At 38.2% G+C, this 21,058-nt stretch overlaps 1 protein-coding gene across 16 annotated transcripts in view; it reads left to right on the top strand.

The window, feature by feature from the left end:
- The window catches only part of NFX1 (nuclear transcription factor, X-box binding 1), a 65,402-nt gene that overhangs the window by 35,672 nt on the left and 8,672 nt on the right, over positions 1-21,058 (top strand). For 11 of the 16 annotated variants that reach the window (XM_065052227.1, XM_065052225.1, XM_021298069.2 and 8 more), the window contains 9 exons: positions 2,721-2,840; positions 3,501-3,580; positions 3,917-4,147; positions 4,435-4,508; positions 7,076-7,177; positions 10,161-10,202; positions 10,607-10,705; positions 16,341-16,407; positions 20,683-20,828. In XM_065052227.1, the coding sequence (XP_064908299.1) occupies positions 2,721-2,840; positions 3,501-3,580; positions 3,917-4,147; positions 4,435-4,508; positions 7,076-7,177; positions 10,161-10,202; positions 10,607-10,705; positions 16,341-16,407; positions 20,683-20,828 (961 nt within the window). Of the gene's footprint in view, positions 1-2,720; positions 2,841-3,500; positions 3,581-3,916; positions 4,148-4,434; positions 4,509-7,075; positions 7,178-10,160; positions 10,203-10,606; positions 10,706-16,324; positions 16,408-20,682; positions 20,829-21,058 lie in introns of those variants that run through there. The other 5 variants (XR_002423278.2, XR_002423277.2, XM_021298072.2 and 2 more) reach the window with 4 other exon arrangements.

Raw genomic sequence — 21,058 nt, 5'->3', positions numbered from 1 at the left:
GGAAATACCCAAGGTTTCAGCCACTGAGGTAAGGGTTCTGTCCACATATGGATATTAGACAGAGCCTATGCTAATATTTGCGATCCATGTGATGCACGTGTGAATCTAGAGTGCATGTGTATGTCTGTCTTCACTAGTGAATTTCAATCCTGATGATCTGGAGAGTAAGAAGAGGACGTGGCTATTGGTGTTACTGTTCATGTGAATCTTGGTGTTGTTCAGTTTGGTCTGTGTATTGGATCATTTTATTGTCATGTATATATTGTGTGTCTTGTCTTTCTGGAATATGTGTTCAGTCTTGCTACTGGCTGGACCTGCGTATTGATCCAGCAGAGGTCATATCCATGGAAGTGGGACAGTAGGAACCTTTGGGGTTTATAGACTAGGGAGGAGGAATCCTGTGATTTCCAAAGTTAGAGAACTTGCTGAATTCAGCAGCTCCCTTAGCAAACTCCTCTTCAGGTTGGAATTACTGTTTTGTATTTTTATTGTCCTATTATTCTCTTACATCTCCGATCATTCTCGTTCTCCCTCATCTACTTTCTCTTTATTAGTTTATAGACCAATCATATTCTGTTTTTGTCCTGGGATCTCCTTCTGTATGCCTTCTGATCTTAATATTTTCTCTTAGTGTCCTGATTTTCTAAGGATTTATCTGTTTGAATGGTAGTTTGCATTCCAATCAGTCTCTCTCACGTTTTTTTTTTATAGTCTGAAAACCAGCAGTGAACCTTATTAATTCTTGTGCAGTGTTAAGTTTTAGTTGGGATGGTGTGTGCAAGTATTTCTATTCCTTTATTTATCACTGGGATTTGAAATCTTATAATAAGAGTGTGCTGGTTTGACTGAAAATGAGTTAATTTTCTTTGTGCAGTTAGAAACCTTTCTTTTTCATAGCTAGCACAGTCATTATTTGGACTTAGTTTGAGAACAAGAAGATAACACCCCAGCACAGAGTCAATGTTTTTAATTGCTCTGGTCTGAGAGCCAAGGACATTCTGAACACTCTGCCCACAGGTGTGAGCTATCGAGGAAGGGGGGCATGGATGGGCAGAGCTTGACTGGCATCCAGACTGACCAATAAGAGTATTCCATCCCATTAGCATCATGCTTCATATTTAAGGAGAGTTGGGACCTTCCGGTCTCTCTCTTAGACATTCTCGCTCTTCCTCTGGCTTTCAGGCGCTTTCTCTTGTGAACGTGTTTGGTTTTTTTTCCCTTCACTCTTTTTTGCCAGAGCCAGGAGAATTTTGGTTCGGGACATTTAGTTTGGCCTTTTGCCATTTTGCAGAGGCCTCTGAGCCTTTCCGCCTTTTTCCTCTTTTTTCTCTCTGGATCAGCTTTGGGACCAGGTGCTGCTTCCTGGGACTGGCTGCTCGGTGTCAATGGAGTTCATCGCAAATTGCCTTTTATTTCTATTTTATATATATTTAGTAGTAGTGTATTAGTATTTTGTTATTTTATTAAACTGTGCTTATCTCAGTTAAAGTTTCTCCCTTCCCTTTTGATTCTCTCCCCTGTAGCGGGGGGAGGGGGTGAGTGAGTGGCTATCGTGGTTGAATTGCTAGCTCACGTTAAACCACAACAAAGAGTTTAAAAGCTGTTTCCCAAATGTGGAAGGGGGGAAAAAAAATAGAGAGGAGGAGAAGAACATGTATACTGCTTGAGACAGAGACTGTCTAAAACATACAAAGTGCAAGCGGCGGAGGAACAAGCTAGGCCAACTCAATGTGAGTGATAACGCATTGTTCAACTTTATTGCCGTTAAGGACACATATTTATGCAGGTTACAGTAATTATGCATACTTGTCACCTGCTGATTGGCTTAGATCCAAAGGTTACATTTGCCTTGACCCTCCTACCTGCGGCTAGCCGGCCGCATGAGTTTCGCGCCTTTTCAACTCCCCCCTCCCTGGAGTTGTTTACAAGACTTGTCAAGGTCACAGTGTCCTTGCTGTGCCCTCATGATCAGCAATCTCTGCTGAGGCCTATTGAGGCATTGAGGCCTGGTTATGCTAAGCTCCTAAAACATGTCAAACCATTAACTTATCAGAACACAACTCTTATTAGAACAAACATTAGAACACAACTCTTATTAGAACAAACTCTGATCGTGCAACTGCTCCATAGATTCATGTCCTTTATCTTTAAGCCACTCCCTAGCAACAAAGTTGGCTTTTAAGTATTTGGACGGGTTCCCAAGTTGCTTATTAGGACCCATGTAATACTAAATGACCTAAGGAAGTATACAGAAGAAATTACAGAAGGAAGTCTACAGACTGGCAACCTCTTGGTAATTTTCTCTGGAATCTTCCCAGTACAATGTACAGGGCTTGGCAAAAGGATAAAATGTAACCACTGATCTGAAAAAGTGATGGCAGGGGATCATTTGCTTTCTGGAAGGAAACTCAAGAGATATCTCCCTTTTTTTTTTAAGTCAAGGATAGAACAGCAACAGCTTTCAACTTGATGCTTGCATTTCTCTTGCTCCAGTTCAAAATGTTGCTGTCAAACCATTCTGTAAAAGCAAGTGTAATTCCTAATGAAGTGATTATAGTTACATTTTCTTGTAGGAGCCACAAAAGCTAACAAACTTACTATAGTGGTGCTTAACATCAAAAAATGAAGCTGGAGTAGGACATTTACATGTTAGATTTCTCAGAGTGGAGAAGTGCAGATACATGTAGCAATTGGGATATATTTGACTTGTTTTTTTTCAGGTTTTGAGGAGTTAACTTGTTATTGTGGTGAATCTGTGATTTACCCCCCTGTCCCCTGTGGCACTCAGCCACCAGAGTGTAAAAAAACATGCACCAGGCCACATGACTGTGATCATCCAGGTAAGTCAGGCAATTCAGTTTTGCTTGTGTTTGGTGTGGGTTTTTGTTGTTTTTTGTTTTTTTAAATGAAAATGTAGAAAAGTGTGCACAGGTCTGTTTGCAAAAATATTTGCTTTTTTATTAGATGTGTTTTAGTTGTGAATATTTCCAAAAGTCTATGCTTTAAAGCCAACCAACTAAAAACTTGAGATGGATACTAGTAGTGGTAGTTCTGATTGCACTGTATTTTTTTCTGATCATTATTATTTATCACAGCACATTAAATATTATATTCCAAAGATTAAGTGCTCTATTGAAACAGTGGGATAATCTAGTGAACAGCTATTTTTTGCATTCCTGGAAATTACATTGGCTGATCACAAAAAATGTAGCACAGGTCAAACAGATATGATTTCTGACAAATTCTGTCTGATAGAATAACCATTCTCAGAAGTTAAAAAGTTCTCTGCTATTTAGAAAATATAGAAGAATATTCATCTAAAAATATGCCATCATAATTTTAATAGAGCAATTATCCTTGCGTGAAGTGTTGTACTTCCCATAAAGTGTGTAGTTCTGAAATTCAAACTCATCTTTAATAGTCTTTACTGTCTCCTTTCATGCACTTGACTGAAGTATGCTAATAAAACTGTGCTGGCTTTTATATTTCTGTGACTGCAGTGTACCATTCATGTCACAGTGAGGAGAAATGTCCACCCTGTACCTATCTCACTCAGAAATGGTGTATGGGCAAGCATGAAGTAAGTCTGGACACATAGTGTTTTTGAATACTACATAATGTTCTAGGACCATAGGTTTAGATTTTTCTGGTCTCTTTGGAATGGAATATGTTACTGGAGTTTGAGTTTAAATGTGATTAAATTAGAAAAGTGTATCTTTTTTGCCATACACATTCAGACCAATTGCTGTATTGGACTATGATATAAAGAAAAACTCAGTTTTTGTCCCAAGATATTTTAGTATTACTGTTCTTGCGTGGACAGTGCCAAATGGAGGTGTTGACAGTAAAAGTACTTTGAGATATGTGTTTATAATTTTTCATTTTTAGTTGCCATCTTTTTACTCCTCTCTTCCAGCTGCGAAGTAATATTCCTTGTCATCTCACTGACATTTCCTGTGGACTTCGCTGCAATCAAATGTTAAAATGTGGAATGCACAAATGTAAAAGAATATGTCATAAAGGAGAATGTCTTATAGATGAAGAGTGTAAACAACCATGTACTATTCCAAGGCTATATTGTAATCATCCCTGTATGGCTCCATGTCATCCTTCTTCACCCTGTCCGACAACATCCTGCTCTGCAAAGGTTGGATACGCAAAGAAAATTCACTGCAAGTTCACAGGCAAATTCTGTGGTTTAATTGTCAGCCAGTAACAGCTGTAACAAAAAATGACATGTTAGTATATTGATAGCATGACATTTTTTCCATAAGCGTATAATCTGGAATTAAAAAAAAATATTAATTGCTTTTAATTAGCCATTATTCCACTAAAATGGGACTTTCAGAAGAAATAGATTTGCCTCCCTCACACCCCTCTGTGGCCATAAAAAGGCAAAGTTTAAAAAAGCTGCTCTCTTGTGTGATACAACAGGTTGATCTTCAGTGTGAGTGTGGAAGAAGAAAGGAGAGTATGATTTGCTCGGAAGCATCTAATACCTATCAAAGGTTTGTACTGTAATAATTCTTTTAATTCCTTATAGGACTTTCTTCTTTCCAGTTAGATTAAATTTCAAGCTTGACTAAATATACTTAATTCATAAGCTTTTTTGCGTTTCTTTTGCACTTTATTGTATGGTTTCTTCTTTTGTATTCCCCTGAGCTTTAATACCAGCTATGCTGTACTAGAACACGTTCCACTTTTCACTATTGTTAGTCTAACTGATGGTGTGTCAAAGCTTGAATCTCCAATCTCTGTAATTCTTCTCCACCCACACAGAGCAATTAGATACAGACTTTTTTGGGCAAGTCCAGATTTAGGTTCCTGATTGTAGATGAATACATATAGCAGTCCATGTGTGAGTTGCTGTCTAAGTTTCCATTGATGTGTGATGGAATCTATTTATAGTCAATACAGATGATTGAAGATAAGAGTGATTTCAAGTCATTCTAAATTAGCTAAACTTAGGCAGGAGAGCTTTGACATATGAATCTTGAGTCCTACCCAACTCCATTTATTACAATAGATTTGTCTCCAGGTCCTGTTTTGAAACTTCTTTCTCTCTTATGAGAGAGGGCAAGGAGGGGACAAGCAAAAGAAGAAAAGTAGGTCTTTGGAACTTCTGCAATGAAAATAGCAAAACTGTAAATAATAATTAAGAAACATCTTAGTCTGAGGCTGTGATTGACAGGGAGTAAAAAAATTAATCTAGAGAGTTGGTATGCAACCAGAGTTCTGCTCTGCATCTCAGCTGGTAGGGGAGCAGTCACAGATTTTATTTGGAACTGCTGTTTGTGAGTCCAATACTAGATCAGCTTAAGATATGTTGCTTTGTTCCTGCTGAACACTGCCCGGATTCAAATTGTGACAGAACATGGCTTAGCATCTATGTAATAGATGCTTAATACTACATAATAAAAAAGATGAGAAAAATGTGCTAATTGGAAACAGTTAAGAACTGTTGTAGTCAACACTAAGTTGCATGCAAGTTAGACTTAAAGCAGTGGTGATCATTTTTTCTTTTTTAGGAAAAAGAGGGTTTTTTGTTGATATCTGTGTCACTATTAATACAATCCAGAAGACTGACTCAACTTTGAAATAGCAGTTTAAATTGACACATGCCTTTTATTAACTATAAGCTGGGAAGGTAACATGAATTACAAGTCCAGAGTTTTGAAGGCCTTTATTTCTCCACTGTTTCTGTAACTCAGACACTGCAAAAATATTCATAGGAGGAAACGGTTCTTTGAAATCAGTGTCTTTGCATTCATAAGCTGAACACATGTATTTATTTATCTAATCAGAGCCCAAGTCAAGAGGAAGGGAAAGAAACAATCAGTTTAAAGCAAGTGTTTGTTCAAATATGTTCATATATGCTTACAGATTACTCTTGGCTGATGTGATATTAACAAAAGCAGGATTTAATGCTAGCTAAGTTTGTATGATAACTCCAACTGTACAGGATGCTGAAAGATTAAAATATTCTGATTTTGTGGGAGTTAGGTTTGGCTTTTTTCCAACCACCTATACACTTGTAAAGGAAAAACAAAAAAAAACCCCAAACAACCAAAAAACAAAAAACCACCAACCTAAACCACTCCTTCACCATCTCCACCCCAAAAAAAAGAAGAAAAAAAAAATTATGCCCAATGGAACAGGAAAGGGAGTGTGCTGCTATATGTGTACACATGATACTAATGATAATGTAATATAATCTAATAGCCCATTACCTTAGACTTTGTCACCACCTAATAAATATGAAGTTGGTGGTGCCTCTCAGTGCTTTTTGTCTTCAGGTAATATAATCATCCTCCTTCCTGACAGATATTAGTACTCTGAATGTGATGCAAAACATACAGAGACAAATATATCTTTTTATCTGAATTTGACAGAAAAGATGATTCAGAGGATAGAAGTTCCATTTTTAGGATTTTGTTTGAGAATAGTGTGGGATTTTTCCCTAGAAACTTGCTGAATATTTTAGTTATAGAAATTTTAGCATAAAAATCATACTGGGGAGGCTTGTTGTTGAAAGGAATGATGAAGAATCTTTATAATAAAGAAAATTTGTAACAGTATGCTTTTTGCTCTTCATTTACGGATTGTATAATCCATGTTTTCTAAGCAAATTTCTTAAGTACTTTATAAATTCACTCTACACATTTCAGTTGCACACAGTTAAGGAAGAATCATGTAAAAATTAAAAAGGCAATTAAAGCTATATGGTAAGCTATGGTTTGAATATTAGCAGGTGAGAAGAAAGTATTCACATTGCCTCGTTTACACTTGCTTGGAATTGATGCTCTGAAATATTCCTTGAAGAAGCACATCCATTTGTTAGTCTTGCTCCTAGCTGCTTGAGGGAAATGAGAGAGAGAGTAACTTCTTAATTTACACAGCTAGATTAGACTCCTAAAACTAGGTGATGTGGTGCTAGAGTCCCATTCTGTAATCTGATGAGGCAATGGTTAGTCTGTCTTACTTCTTCCACCTGGATATTTAAATCTCAGCTTTATACACCTTTTCAAAGGTTTATGTGTTGCCTCAAATTAAATATAACGCTCTTCTTTTTCAGAATAGCTGCTATATCTATAGCCACTAAGCTAACAGATCTACAGCTTGGGGATTCAGTGGAAATCAGCAGGCTTATTACAAAAAAGGAAATGAAGCAGGCCAGGTAAGGAGATACCTGTATAAATATATTTGAAACCCTTGTGTGTACCTGAATCATAGATGACATGGAAAATGCATACTATTATGAGCAAAATCCCAGCTAAAATACGAAGACTCTACTGTAACAGTACTGCTAAAAGATTATTTTGCAATTCCTTAGTGGTTTACATTTTCACTTTTATGTAGAACGAGTTAACCATCATTATCATTAGCTGTTTTGTTGTTATAATTATATATGGAATTGTGGGTTTAGTGCTTGTTGCTACCCAGCAAACTCCTTAGAGTTCCTCTGGATTTTTTTCAGATTTCTAGACAGTGTAACTTTTTGCCATTATCTTCTCTCTCAGCATCTAGCATTCCTCCCTGGATGATTAATAGGGCATATTTTCATCTTACTGTTGATAGTATTTTTCTGTTACCCTTTTTAGATTTCTTACATTTGTATGTCAATTTGATTGGCACTTCTCTGTTCTCATACTGGCTAGCACTGCAGATCTATTTTTAAGTCACAGGAACACTTGTGATTTAAGTTTGGTGATTTTTCTGTTCCTCCTGTTGTTTCTTGGGACTGCAGTAGCTTGTCTTTTTACTTTTGGTATCATTTTTTTAAGGAATTCTCAAGTTTCTCCAACATCCTTCTGTTAGAAACTCGACTTCCTGAAGTCTTTGCCTTTGAAGGCCCTAATTTCTGTTTAGTTTATTTTGTGTTACTGTCTCTCCTCTTATTTGTGACTTTTATTATTTCAGGGTAAGTCTGTTATGTGTCTTAAAATCTAATATTCCTTTATATTGTGTAAAGGTAAAATAGTAAAATTTCCCATACAGATGCTTCATGACTTCCTATATCAAAAGCTAATACCAGGGTACTTCAAGACCTCCACGAAGTCATTCTGTTCCGCTTATTTGTTTAATGTCTATGAAGTAGGAGCACATTATTACTGAGTCCTTTTGGATAATTTTCTACAATTAAATAATTTTAACTCTGAATGTATGGGCAAGATGAACTAAGAGCAGAAATGATGTATGGGAGCACCTGCTCATGCCTGTCTCCAGCTTAATTCTTTTTGGGCCCGTGTCATACTTCAGAAGAAAGTGGGGTGAAAAAACAAGGTGAAAGAGGGAGAGCCATGCTGATTCCTGCAAGCAACTTTAAAGAGTGTGGTGGTAGTGCCGTGTGAGCATAGTATAAGGCAGACACAAATAGGAAACAGTAATTGAGCCTTTTTCAGCCTACTCTGTTTATTTAAATTAATTGAATACTCAAAAATGTACAATATAGGCATTATTTTTTGTCTCTAGAATTACTGTGGAATAATCTCTGCTTTACCCAGATTGAGCATCAACTCTTTTCCTATTTGTGTCACAATACCAACCAGATACAAATATACTCAACAATGAAGTCAATTTCAGCTGCTCCAAAAATGAGTCACTGTTTGAGGAAAGCAATCGTTTGGCAGTGCTAGAACTCGGGAGGAAGGATGGGAGCATGGAGTGGTAAAAGAAAGAGGGATGACTTTTTTAGCTACTGAAGCTGCACATCTGTCTAACAGCTGCATACTTTTCAGGAAAGCAAATAAGTCACCAGTGCCTCTGTTGGTGTCCCACCCTTTGCAATGTGTAATATAAATTGTGTTGTAGTCACTGTCATGCATCTTTCTCTGTGGGCAGACTTCTACTGCCCTTTCCTTGAATAGCTGAAATTACTGGAGATTACTTTTCTTTGGGCAAATCTTGCCTACTATGATATCTGAACTGTGGCAGGTAGCCTTTATTCAAGAACAGCCAGAGGAAGTATTCTCCCTTTCCTCATCTTTTCATCTACCGGATGGATACTGGAGCAGGGGGGAAAACAGATGATGGCATGTTAAATCTTTATTCTTAAATTTCTAGTTTATTGACAAACTCCAGTATTTTTAAAGTAACTTACATATCTGCTTCATTCATTTACAATAGCAGAATATTTTATGCAAACTGTGCAGAGATTTCATTTCTTTGTTTCTCTCTTTTGTCTGATCTGTAGACATTTTATACTTTAGTTTGGTTTCCTTATTAGGGTTTGGGCCTTCTTTTGTAACAAATTTGGTTGGTCCTAGAGTAGCTTCTGTAAATTGGTCACATTCCTCTTCTAGAAGATGAAAAAATTATTCTTCAAGGAAATTACTTTAAACAGTAACAGGTTGATCTTACAGTGCAAGTATGATAGCTTTCTTCTGCCTCCTTTGAGAAAACCACTAGGAGTTCTGGATTGTATAGCTATGTGTCTCCAAACATAATACAAATCACTGAATCAACCAGTTTCCCCTGTAGAAATTATTCATTTGAAATCAAGGAACTATAATAAACAGAGTCAGCTTGCTTATTCATTCTAAAAGGCAGAAGTTTCTAACTGTCACTGTGAAATTCTGGAGAACTCTTGATACTTCTCTGACATTTTAATCCTTTAAAATTATAAAATACCTTTCAAGAATGAGACAGAAAACTGAAATTCGTAACTCTACTAACACTAGAAGTTATGGGCTTGGTTGAAATACTGATTTTTATGGTGCATCACAGTCCTCCATACACATAGCTAACTTCCCTGTTTTCCTGGCTGATGACTTTTTTTATGATACACAGGAGTAAGTGACCTTGTCACATCTTCCTCTGCTAGTTTCCCATCCTTCCTGGTGTCCCCTCAAAGCTGATATCAACCACATTTTTTTTCTCAAATGATCTAATTTACCAATATAATCCAATTCAGAAGCTGTTTTGCTCAGCTTCTATATGGTTTTGGTAACTGCTGTTTCTGTTCAAGACCTGGTGAAGGGCTTGTGTGTTCAAAGATCTTGTTTGGTTGGTTTTAGCTGTATTATCTGATCTAATACAATAAACTCTTCTCATACACCCTTCTTACTACTTTAGGCTGTGATAATGATGTGACACCAACAAAGTTTGAAAAGTATGAGTAGCAGCAGTGATTCTAATTGTATTTTTCTTTCATAATTCAGGTTACAATGTGATGAAGAATGCTTAGCTCTTCAGAGGAACAGGTGGGCAATGAACTTGTTTGCTATATTTCAGAGCAAGTCCAGGTTCAGAAGGTTAATGCTGTGTGGAAAAATATCCTTTCCTTCATGACCTTGAGAACTGATACATGTGGAGATGATTCTGGTAATGATGCTATAGGGATCTATATTGATGCATAGGGATCTATATTGAGTGATCTGAGATATTACTAGAATATTCTAGTGAAAAGTCCTAAATTAGTAGTTTCAAATATACAGACTGTATGTTTTGTGAGCTATTAATCTGTATTAATCACCCATATCTTTACTCTTCAATGACAACATGTTTGGGAGGCTGGGGGAATTTGTGTATTTGTTTTTGTTTGGTTGTGGTTTTGTTATGTTTGTGTTTTGTTTTGTTTTTTTTTCCCTCCTATCCTCAAATCTAGGCGTCTTGCTGAGGCTCTTGAAATAGATCATAATTCTGATCCTTTTAACATCCGTTCTTCTGGACCAAAGTACAGTGACCTTTTAAAAGAAGATGCAAGGTATGTGTTCAAATGATGACAGGTGCCATAGGTGAAGAGTGTTGAAAGCAAGATGGGAAATGCAGAGTAATTCTATTTACTCTTTTGAAAATGTTTATTCTTCTCTCCAGCCTAGGCAATAGGTGATAATTGATGCAAAGGAGGTGATATCCACCTCTCAAGACCTCTAAAATGAGAACCTGAAGATCAACAAGTGCCTGATGGCTTGCTTTGTTCTGTAACAGGACCAGATTTAGAACAGGAGCTCCATTTTCCACCATTCTTCTCACTACCAATCAGTACCTGTACTTCTTACATCTCTGCTGCTTTCATACACAACCAATCCCCATCTCAGTGCTCCTTGTAAACTTTTCAAGACAAAGACAAAAGAGATAGCTAAGTAATGAAATATGGTCTCATAGCCTGACATTATTTCCCTCCACCAGTCTTATTTTTTTTGCCTTACTTTTTGCCTTACTTTTAAAAATAAAGAAATGGAGTTAATGAAATTATTGATGCAGAGCTAAGTCTATGCCAGTGCGGACTGCAAAGCGAGTTGCTAGACTGAAACATCTGAAGTTGAAAGTCAATAGAAAGTCAAGGTAATATCCAAAGCATCACAGGAATAAACACTTTGAAACCTGGGAGGGATCAGACTTGTTTTTAGAAAAATGCTTAAATGATAAGTGTCATCTGAGAAGTTTTTACTCTCGCGTGTGTGTTTTTAGGCATGATGTTAGTTTTTACCAGCTCTAAGTTTTTAGAACAGCTGAATCTGGTTTGTTGTTGCTTCACTATCCTAATGATACATTCCGTATTTTTGTGAGGATGTTTTCTACTTAAAAATCCTTGATTTAATGTGCTGATGTGTTGAGACAAATGAAAATTTTACATAAATAGCCATGCAGAATTTAAATCGCCTCTTGCTTTGCTTCCAACTGATTAGCCTACTGCAAGATAAAGAGCTGAATATTTGCATTGTGGAGGTACTGGTTTATTAGTATTTGAACTTAAAAGTGGTATTTTATAAGGACTATTCTCTTAAGTGTGTATAGAATATGTTTTGTTCTACATCTTTCAGAAAACAAAGCACACATTTTCCCTTTCTTTCTGTGTTGAATATCTTGTGTTGTGTGTGCACTTACCTCTTGGATTTTTTTGAGTACACTCTCACCTTCCTATCGGCCATTTTTTTATCCATGGTGCATGGTTCATCTTTCATGAACTGAACTGACCAGAATCATGCTCTGTATTCCAGATGGTCTTAGAGATACCTTGAAAAGTAGCCTTAGTCCTTCCACATTTATCTGAAAATATCTCAGTCATTCTGTGATTTTATTTGCATTTCCTTTGTAGCCACTTCATAATGGTAACTCATGGTAAACTAGTACACTCAGGCTATTCTTACTGATTCACAGGTTAAAGCAAAAGCTTTAGTTAGTCCTCAAGTCAATGACTTTGCACATTGAATTATTGGATTTTATTTATCTAGTCTTCAAGATAAATTAGTTTCTCCCTATATTAACATATCTCTCTTTACATGAGCAGCAATCTGCAATTTGTAAAGCTATGGCTTTATGAACTTCCTTGGCTACTCTTGATGATCTTTCTTCTTGGCAGTCTTGGAAAAGATACAAAGTGGATCTGTTACAGTGTTTTTTTCAGGTAGCTCAGCATTCTGTATAAGTTTTGACAGATGCATTTATTCTTGCTTGAGCAGATCCCTTCAGTAACGCAAGAGTTCAGGGCTTGTGGTTTTCTGCAGAGCTTAATTTATACATCTATGTATGGGATGTCAGAACTATGAGAAATATGACAGCCACCTTCCTGTGCATTGAGGGTCACTGCCTCAAGAAGAAGGTAGCTGCCAAAACCATTAGTAGAATGCTGTGTTATTATCTTGTTTAGGCAATCCATTGATCTGTGAAGCTAGGGCTGAAAAAAAAACCAGCATATACAGAAATGAGAAAACTTGGGAAAGCTGTGGGAAGACTCCTGATTTTGAGCTGTAATCTTTAATTACAGAACCCTAAATCTCCAGGGTGCAGTACAACTCTAGGTAACAGGAATAAGATAAGCAAGTGGAAGCATTCCAGGATAACATGTCTCCTTTGTAGAAGGGTGACAGGAGAAGGGAGGACCAGAAATAGCATTGTAATGCTGCTCCATGCTGAACTTGCTGATACATTTGTCAGAATCTGACAAGAAGTTAGAAGAGAAGTCTCTACATGAGAGCTTTACATGAGGAGACATCCTTCTGCCAAAGGGAACTTATCTTCTAGCATGAAGATGACTGTGCCAGGACAACTAAGCACAGATTGGGGGTACAGATTCACTGTGTGGATACTTCAGCACTGACCTTTCTAAGAGGCTCCAGAAACAGACAGAGAGAGCAAGCAAATGCTCAAGCTGTCCCATTGATATGAAGCTGGAGGGTAGACTGGCACATGTATCAGTGCCCAGTTTGACAACGATGATGTTAAGGCTGCTCTTTGATGAATTAAGACTACTGGAGAAGGACATCTGGAATATCTGGCCACATGGAGCTACACAGAAGAGAATTTCCTTATTTTGTCACTGGCTGTGCAAGACTCCACAGCAGTTGTATGGACCAGGGAAATGTTGGATCAAATGGTTAAGTCTAGAGACACGGAGAGGGAGATGGATCCTTCATAGGCATCTTCTTAGCAAGTCTTCCCAAGGATTAACACTCTACATGCCGTTGTAGGCAATGAAGGCAGAGCCAAGCACTCCTGTGTGTGATGTGGCAACAGGAGCAGTGTACAGGGGTAGAGGCAGGACACCTTTGTAGCTTTCTTAAACAACAAATATACAAGCGAATCCCAGCTCAGGACAACCACAAATGAAATTCCTCAAACAGGATATGAGCAAGCTAATGAAATGCCAAAACAAGCAGCCTAAAACTGTGAGACCAGAACTAGAGACAACTACAGGTGAGAAATAAGCAGTAGCCAGTTCTTACTGTCCTTGCTCACCCAGGTATCTGATCAGGATCATACACAGAAAACTACTGAACCTGCAGAGGTTTATTTTTTTCCATCTTGTGAAATGGTTTACAATAGGCTTCATTTTCTTCCTTAACAGATGGTTTTCATTACTGTTGGCCTTTTGAGACCTTTGCTAATAGTCAAGCTTCCCAGTGTTTCTTGGCAACTGCAGGCTTCTTTTTGCCCTTCAGTGAAGCGTGGGTTCATTCTTCTGTATAGCTAGGAATAAAGAGTATATTTCCTTGCATGTTGACCTGACACTCCCTTCCTCTTACGTCATGGCAGTCTAATGAGGCTTACTCCCAAATTTGGAAAGGAAAGACTTCACCCTGTTAAAAAGAGACTATTTTTTCTTTTCTGTTTCATTTGGTGATCTCAAAGGGAAGTTTGATGCTGTAAAGAAAATCCTGTTTGTGCTTTGTCAGCCTTAGTGGCAGAGGAGTAAACAGCCTGAAGGAATATTATTCACTCTGAACATGTAGATACAGAAGATGCATCTTCCCATTGGATTGCCTCAGTTGTTTACTGACACAGCCAGAACAGTCTAGGACAATCCAGATATTTGTTGATGACATCTCTTTCAAAGGAAAATTTCAGATTAAGGAATACTAAAGTCTGTAATTTTCTTAAACATTCCTCAATCCAAGTTATGCTCTCTTAGAATCTTTTAGAATCTTTTTGATGATTCCAAAGGAACAGCAATTGCTTTGTCTCTCCCACCATGTACATTGGCCTGCCCTTTGTTCCTGTCTGAATGGTCTGTAGTTCTATATGAAAGATTCGGGAGGTACAAAGTGCACATAAAACACTTGCCTCACTTTTGAATGCATGTATCAGTAGCCATAACTCTGCCACTGTGTAGTATGTTACAAGCAACAGGGAGTAAGGTCCTGCCTCTACTCCATAGAGAGTTATTGGAACTAGGGATATTAGGTGTTGCCCATTGAATTAGTTTCTGTACAGTTCATCTACTCCAATCCATCTCACCTTTTCCTACAGGGAAATAATATTATCTTAATATTTTTTTTTCTGCTGCCACCAATCAATCCCTGGCCCTGTCTCCAGCATAGTATGCTTTCTGTTTTATCTTCCTATTTGAGTATTTCAGTCTTGACTATCTTGGGTTTTCCTGAAGCTGAGAGCCTAAGTATTTCTGAAAGAACTCCCACCTGGTTGATTTCACTTTTGACTTCCAGTTGATAACTCTGTTTTTATAGGCTCTTGAAGAGTTGATGTTTTTGAACATATCCTCCAGTCAGTGAGCTGGTTTCTCAGTAGGTTTTTAAATATTACACATCAGGTGCTTGTGGACTGTGTCATTGGATTGTTGGTTCAGTTTTTTTCTTGCCTCCTGTGATCACTTCACCTTGAAATTTGAGTGTTCATGACTGGCACTCTGTGTAGCATTTGCTTTCTGACTCCATGGAGTTAAGATCATCATTGGTTTTGGTTGTTTTTTTGGTGGTGGTGGTGGTGTTTTTTGGGTTTTGCTTTGTTTTAACCTGAGGCTATTGCTGTCGTATTCTTTCCAAAGCCTCATGCTGTATGGGCTGACTGTATTTCATAGCCTAGGTGTCTGGAGACTCCTTTCTTTTTAACTGTACAAGTCCAGGTCCTTTTTGCAATTCTCCCAATGTAATGCTTTTTGCCACTGAAGATCCAGGAGTTCTGACAACTACATGCCATGCCCATCCACTATTACAAAACCTGGGTGGTTTTCCACTGATGAGCTGAGTCCATCGTACCAGTGATCAAGTGATGTTGGGAGCTGAGCTCAATATTCCCATTTTGCGTGCTTTCTTGAATCCACTGGGTCTTTTCATGGTACACACACTTCAGCATCCAGAACTTTGGTAGGGTATCTACTAAAGATGGTACTGCCTGTTTTGGTAGGCATTTCTTGATGGATGAAATTCTGACATCATTCATAAGGTGGTGTTGTGATATTTTTGGTATTTTGTGGTATTTTTGAAGAAACAAGGTTATTTACAACTGAACAGATTTGAGATATGAAATCTTCAGGTAGCCTTTTTTCCTCTTGGGGATGATGTCCTAACAAACAACGACCTTACTTTTGGAGTTAGTTTATCTGCGTATTTTAGAACAGAACACAAAGCTCACCCTTATGTGAAACACTTGACCTACTGTGATAAAGCAAGGTAAAAAAATTAAAAATCCTTAGTATCTCATATCAAGAACACTTCACTTGCAAGTAGCCTTATGCTGCTTCTTTGGCTTTTATTGCTAGAAAAGTTGACATCTGAAGTCAGTGTACTTTTGCTCTGTTTACCTAATCCTCATTTTTGTGTCTAATCATACATTCTAATTAAGTGAATTGCCTTAATTACAAGTAATTTAAAAACACTGAAATGGCAACTTACAGTGGAGTTGTATCATGGAATTTTATGCTGGGTTCCAAGGATTGAAGGGAAAATAATGCATTATTTTTGTAATAGTGATGACATACTTACACTTTAAAAATGTAAATAGTGTCATATATAAATCAAAATGTGCTCTCACTCCTGCTTCTGCTTCAGTCAATTGAGTTCTTTCATTTTGTTCTTGTTGAAAATAATGTTACAAAATATGAAGATATTATATCTTTGTACACTCTCTTGCCTCATTTACCTAGAATGCTGTTCTTGCAGGAAGGATTTAAAATTTGTCAGTGACATTGAGAAGGAAATGAGAATGCTTGTGGAAGCTGTGAATAAGGTCAGTATTCAGATATTCTGTATGACTTAATTATGAGAAACAGTTAATTTTATTAATACTAATAGTTATTAGGTGACACTACATTTGTTTGGGCTCCAATAGGGTGGACATTTCAATTATAATTAGAAAAAAAAATTCAGGAGACATAGTAGTTCATGATCACTTCAGTGACAGACAGGCTTTATTTAAAGATTCAATCAGTGCTAGGCATCATTGCATCAATGCTTTGCATCAGTGGATTTATTGTTAATTTTTGTATCTTCATTAATAAAGTCAAGGATGGGTGTTTAAAGGTTCAGACTTTGAGGAGGAAAGCTTAGGTTCTTCTGATCCCTATAGTGGAACTTTCTTACTGAGTTGTGGATACCTTCCTGCATTTGCCAGGATGCAAGGTAGTTCTCCTTCTCTAAGGAGACTGGGATTCAGCTGCAGCTGTTTGGCAGACTCCAGTATATCTAGCCAGGTTTATATCCCAGACACAATCATAGGTTTTTCAGTGAAAGCAGAATTCTGCCTTGAGGCCTGTCAGGTTAGCACAGTCCTGGCTTTCTGCTGCACCATGCCTGACCCAGTATGTGTGAATCACACAAAATCACAGAACATTAGGGATTGGAGGGGACCTCAAAAGATCATCTAGTCCAATCCCCATGCCGGAGCAGGAACATATAGATGAGGTTACATGGGAATGTGTCCAGCCAGGTTTTGAATGTCTCCAGAGAAGGAGACTCCACAACTTCCCTGGGCAGCCTGTTCCAGTGTTCTGTTACCCTCACTGTGAAGAAGTTTCTTCTCATATTTAAGTGGAACCTCCTATGTTCCAGTTTGCACCCATTGCCCCTGTCTTATCATTGGCTGTCACTGAGAAGAGCCTGGCTCCATCCTCCTGACACTCATTCTTTTACATATTTATAAAAATTAATGAGGTCATTAATGAGGTGTGGTTCAAAGGACAGTATAAGCCATACTATACTCAGTTGCCCTTAGCTCAAGAAAGGTAGAAGGCATTAGTTTCCTTCCCTTTGCCCTCTGAGGACAGTTAGTTAACTTTATTCCTTCTTTTTATGTATGAAGTTTCTTAATTTTTGTGTTTGTCTACCTGTCTAATGTTCTTGCCTGTTGTTTTCCACATTAGAATGAAATTCTGGAAGTGGGCCATCTGTGTCTAATAATGTTCAAGCCTGTATATACATGATAACTGTGCATACCAATGTATATGCCTATACTAATATAAAACCAAGTTATGTGATGTATGGTAAAAACTGGGCAGCCACAGGTCTTGAATTTGCAATATACAATGAATTAGTGACATCAAATTAGTGACAAAACAAGAGAACCAGAGAGCTCAAGAGCATTTCCAATGCTTTAGCTGTCAGCAGTAATGTACTATTTGTTAAATCATGACCCTACATTGCAGAAGAGAATGAAAACATGAAAAACAAGAATAGCCATCTTTTCCCTGTCTGACCTAAAAGAAGAATTACTAAGTTATTAAGCTTTTATCATGATCAGGATGAGTTAGACCCAGTATCTCAAAGATCAGTTCTGTACCATGCTGCCCCTTAGGCTGTGTTGGCAATTGCTATTTCATAAGGTACAAGAAGTCCCCAGAAGTAAAATTATATTTCAAAGGGGAAGATATTTCTTTCTAAGCACCAAAGGCAAGTGATAAACCTTGAAGCTTGGTATCCATATATTGTAATGCAAATGCAGATAAGAAATCATTCTTCATTCATGAAGTCTTCAGTAGGCAAGCCCAGTGGTTACCTGAGGAGTTCTGTGACAGTCTGAATGTTCTGTCCCTAAAAATTATCTATTTACTTACATATCAACTTTCACAAGGCTGTTAAATTCCTTCTTGAAATGTTTAGAATCCTGATTTTCTGTTTTCTGTTTAGATGCCCACTCTAGATCGACATTATTCATATTGCTTACAAACTTCCTATGCTTCTGCACATGAGCCCATTTGGTAACAGTAGATTGACTTGTGCCTTGCAACACGAAGCTATAGTTGTTTCACAGAATCATGGAATCTTTGAAGTTGGAAGGGTCCTCCAGAGGTCATCTTGTCTAAACCCCCTGCCAGTTGCCCAGGACTATTTCTAGATGGCTTTTGAGTATCTCCAATGATGAAGAGGCCTCCGTGGGCAACCTGTGCCAGTGCTCAGTCATTCTCACAGTAAAAAAAAAAATGTTTCCTGATGGTCAGTATGAACCTCCTGTGTTTCAATTTGTGACTGTGGCCTTTTGTACTGACACTGGGCACCATGGAAAAGAGCCAGTCTGTATCTTATTTACACCCTCCCTTCAGATATTTGATGAAGTATCATTGATGAAATCCCCCTGAGCCTTCTCCAGACTAAACAGTTCCAACTCTCTCAGCATTTCACGATGGCGAGACACTCCAATCCCTTAATCATATTTGTGGCCCTCCCTGGACTCTCTCCAGTATGTCCATGTCTCTCCTGTACTGGGGAGCCCAGCACTGGACACAGGACTCTAGGTGTAGTCTTACCAGTGCTGAGCAGAGAGGAAGGAGCACATCCCTCAGCCTGCTGAAATTACTTTGCCTAACACAGCCCAGGATACCAGCTAGCTTTTTTTTTGCCACATGGGTATGTTGCTGGCACATGTTCAACTTGATGTCCACCAGGACCTCCAGGTTCTTTTCTGCCCAGGTGATTTTCAGCTGGGTGGCCCCCAGCATATACTGTTGTGTTGGGTTGTTCCTCACCAGGTGTGGGACTTTGCACTTATTGCTGAACTTGGTGAGGTTCCTGACAGCGCATTTCTCCAGTCTGTCAAGCTCATGTTGGATCATGGCACAACCTTCTGCCCTATCAGTCACTCCTCCCAACTTTGTGTCACTGGCAAACTTGCTGAGGGTAAGTTCTGCCCTGTCATTTAAATCACTAATAAAGAACATCATGAAGATGTTAAAGAGGACTGGACTGAGTACGCAGCCCTCCTCCTCTCCCCCCAGGGTACACTGCTGGTTACTGGATTCCAACTAGACTTTCTGCCGCTCATCACCATCCTTTAGGGCCCAGCCATTTGGTCAGTGGTCAGTCCACCTCACTGTCTGGTCATCCAGCCCCTACAGCAACAGCTTAAGTGGCTGTGAGGCTCTTATGGGAGACAAGGAGGCCTTACTGAAGGGCGGGTAGACAGTAGCCACTGCCCTCCCCTCATCTGTGATGAAGTGATGTGCCTGGTAGTTTATCACATCAGTGAAGCCTTGGTGAAGCCATGCCGACTACTGAGGAGTTTATTCTCCTTCATGTACCTGGAAAAATCTCCCCAAGGAAGTTGTAGATTCTCCAATATTACACACTTTTTAAGATTCAGCTGGATATGGTGCTGGGCCATCTTGTCTAGACTGTGCATTTTGCCTAAGTAAGGCTGGACCATGTGATCCTTGTGGTCCCTTCCAACCTGGTATTCTGTGGTTCTCTAGAAATCCCTGACTCAAACTTGTTCCACTGCTGGTAGTTTGTCTTCCCCTTGAACCCTCTCTGTAGACCCAAAGACCTAGAAGACTTTGTTGGTGACAATCAAGGCAAAAGCTGAAGCAATGTCTTGAGTCCCTGAAGCAGAGTGAAGCACTGTGTGTCACATCCTCATCTGCATTTGCTGTTAAAAACTTGCCCATCCCATTAGGACAGGGCTCATAGGACCCTCCTTTTTTGTTTGTTCTTGTACTGTTTACATAGCAATCAGAGCGGAATCAAGCATTATCAGTCTTCGTTAATTGAAATCAAAACTACAATTGTGTTTTTTATTTAATAAAAAGTCTATTGATGCCATTATATGGCAGATCTTGCAGATAAATAGCTTCTTTGGGAGAGGGAGGTGATAAATAAATCTGAAATCTTTGTAGCTATCTGTAACATGTGCATTGCAAAGCCAGTCTGAGAAATAAAATCAGATCTGATTCAAAATTGGCAAATCATTCTGAAAACTAAAAATTCAGAAAAAATAATTCTATGCTGCTTCTTGGGGCTGTAAGTAGAACGGATACATTCAGAGTTTGTATTTCAAACTTGTGTGTGTATGCATATTCTGATGTGATAGGAACAACAGAGAACATTTAATTTTTTGGGAAATAAATGGACAATTTTAGATAAGTTTTCTGTCAATACTGAGGTATTTGTGGTACTGATTTTGTCGTAGTGGCAAAATTTTAGAGGTAGAAGCCCGCCCTTTTTAAATTTCCTCTGCCTCCCCTTAAAGGAAAGCTTCACCCTTTTTTTCTTTAACCTTTTCTCTTGAATTCAGGGCAAGCATACGAAGAAGAGCCATTGTTACCCACCAATGAACAGAGATCACCGCAGAATCATCCATGAATTAGCTCAGGTTTATGGCATTGAAAGTGTGAGCTATGACAATGAACCAAAGCGTAATGTTGTTATCACTGCAGTGAAGTATGTAATGCATTATTTTTTTTTCAAATCTGTTAACTATAGTTTAAATAATTGGATGTTTTTATCACTTGATCAAATTTTTTTACAGTGCAATTTGCAACATGCAGTAACTTCTAGTAGAATTTTTTTAAAGCAGTTTTTAAATTGATTGTTTCGTAGGTTCCTATTTCCACTGGTCAAGTAAATCTTCAGAGAAGAAAACACAATTAGAAACAAAAAAAGCTAAGAAA

This window comes from Columba livia, chromosome 2 (genome assembly GCF_036013475.1).
Source record: "Columba livia isolate bColLiv1 breed racing homer chromosome 2, bColLiv1.pat.W.v2, whole genome shotgun sequence".
Classification (NCBI taxonomy): Eukaryota; Metazoa; Chordata; class Aves; order Columbiformes; family Columbidae; genus Columba; species Columba livia.
The sequence above is the reverse complement of the archived record's forward strand: the minus strand, read 5'-3'. Positions and strand labels throughout refer to the sequence as shown.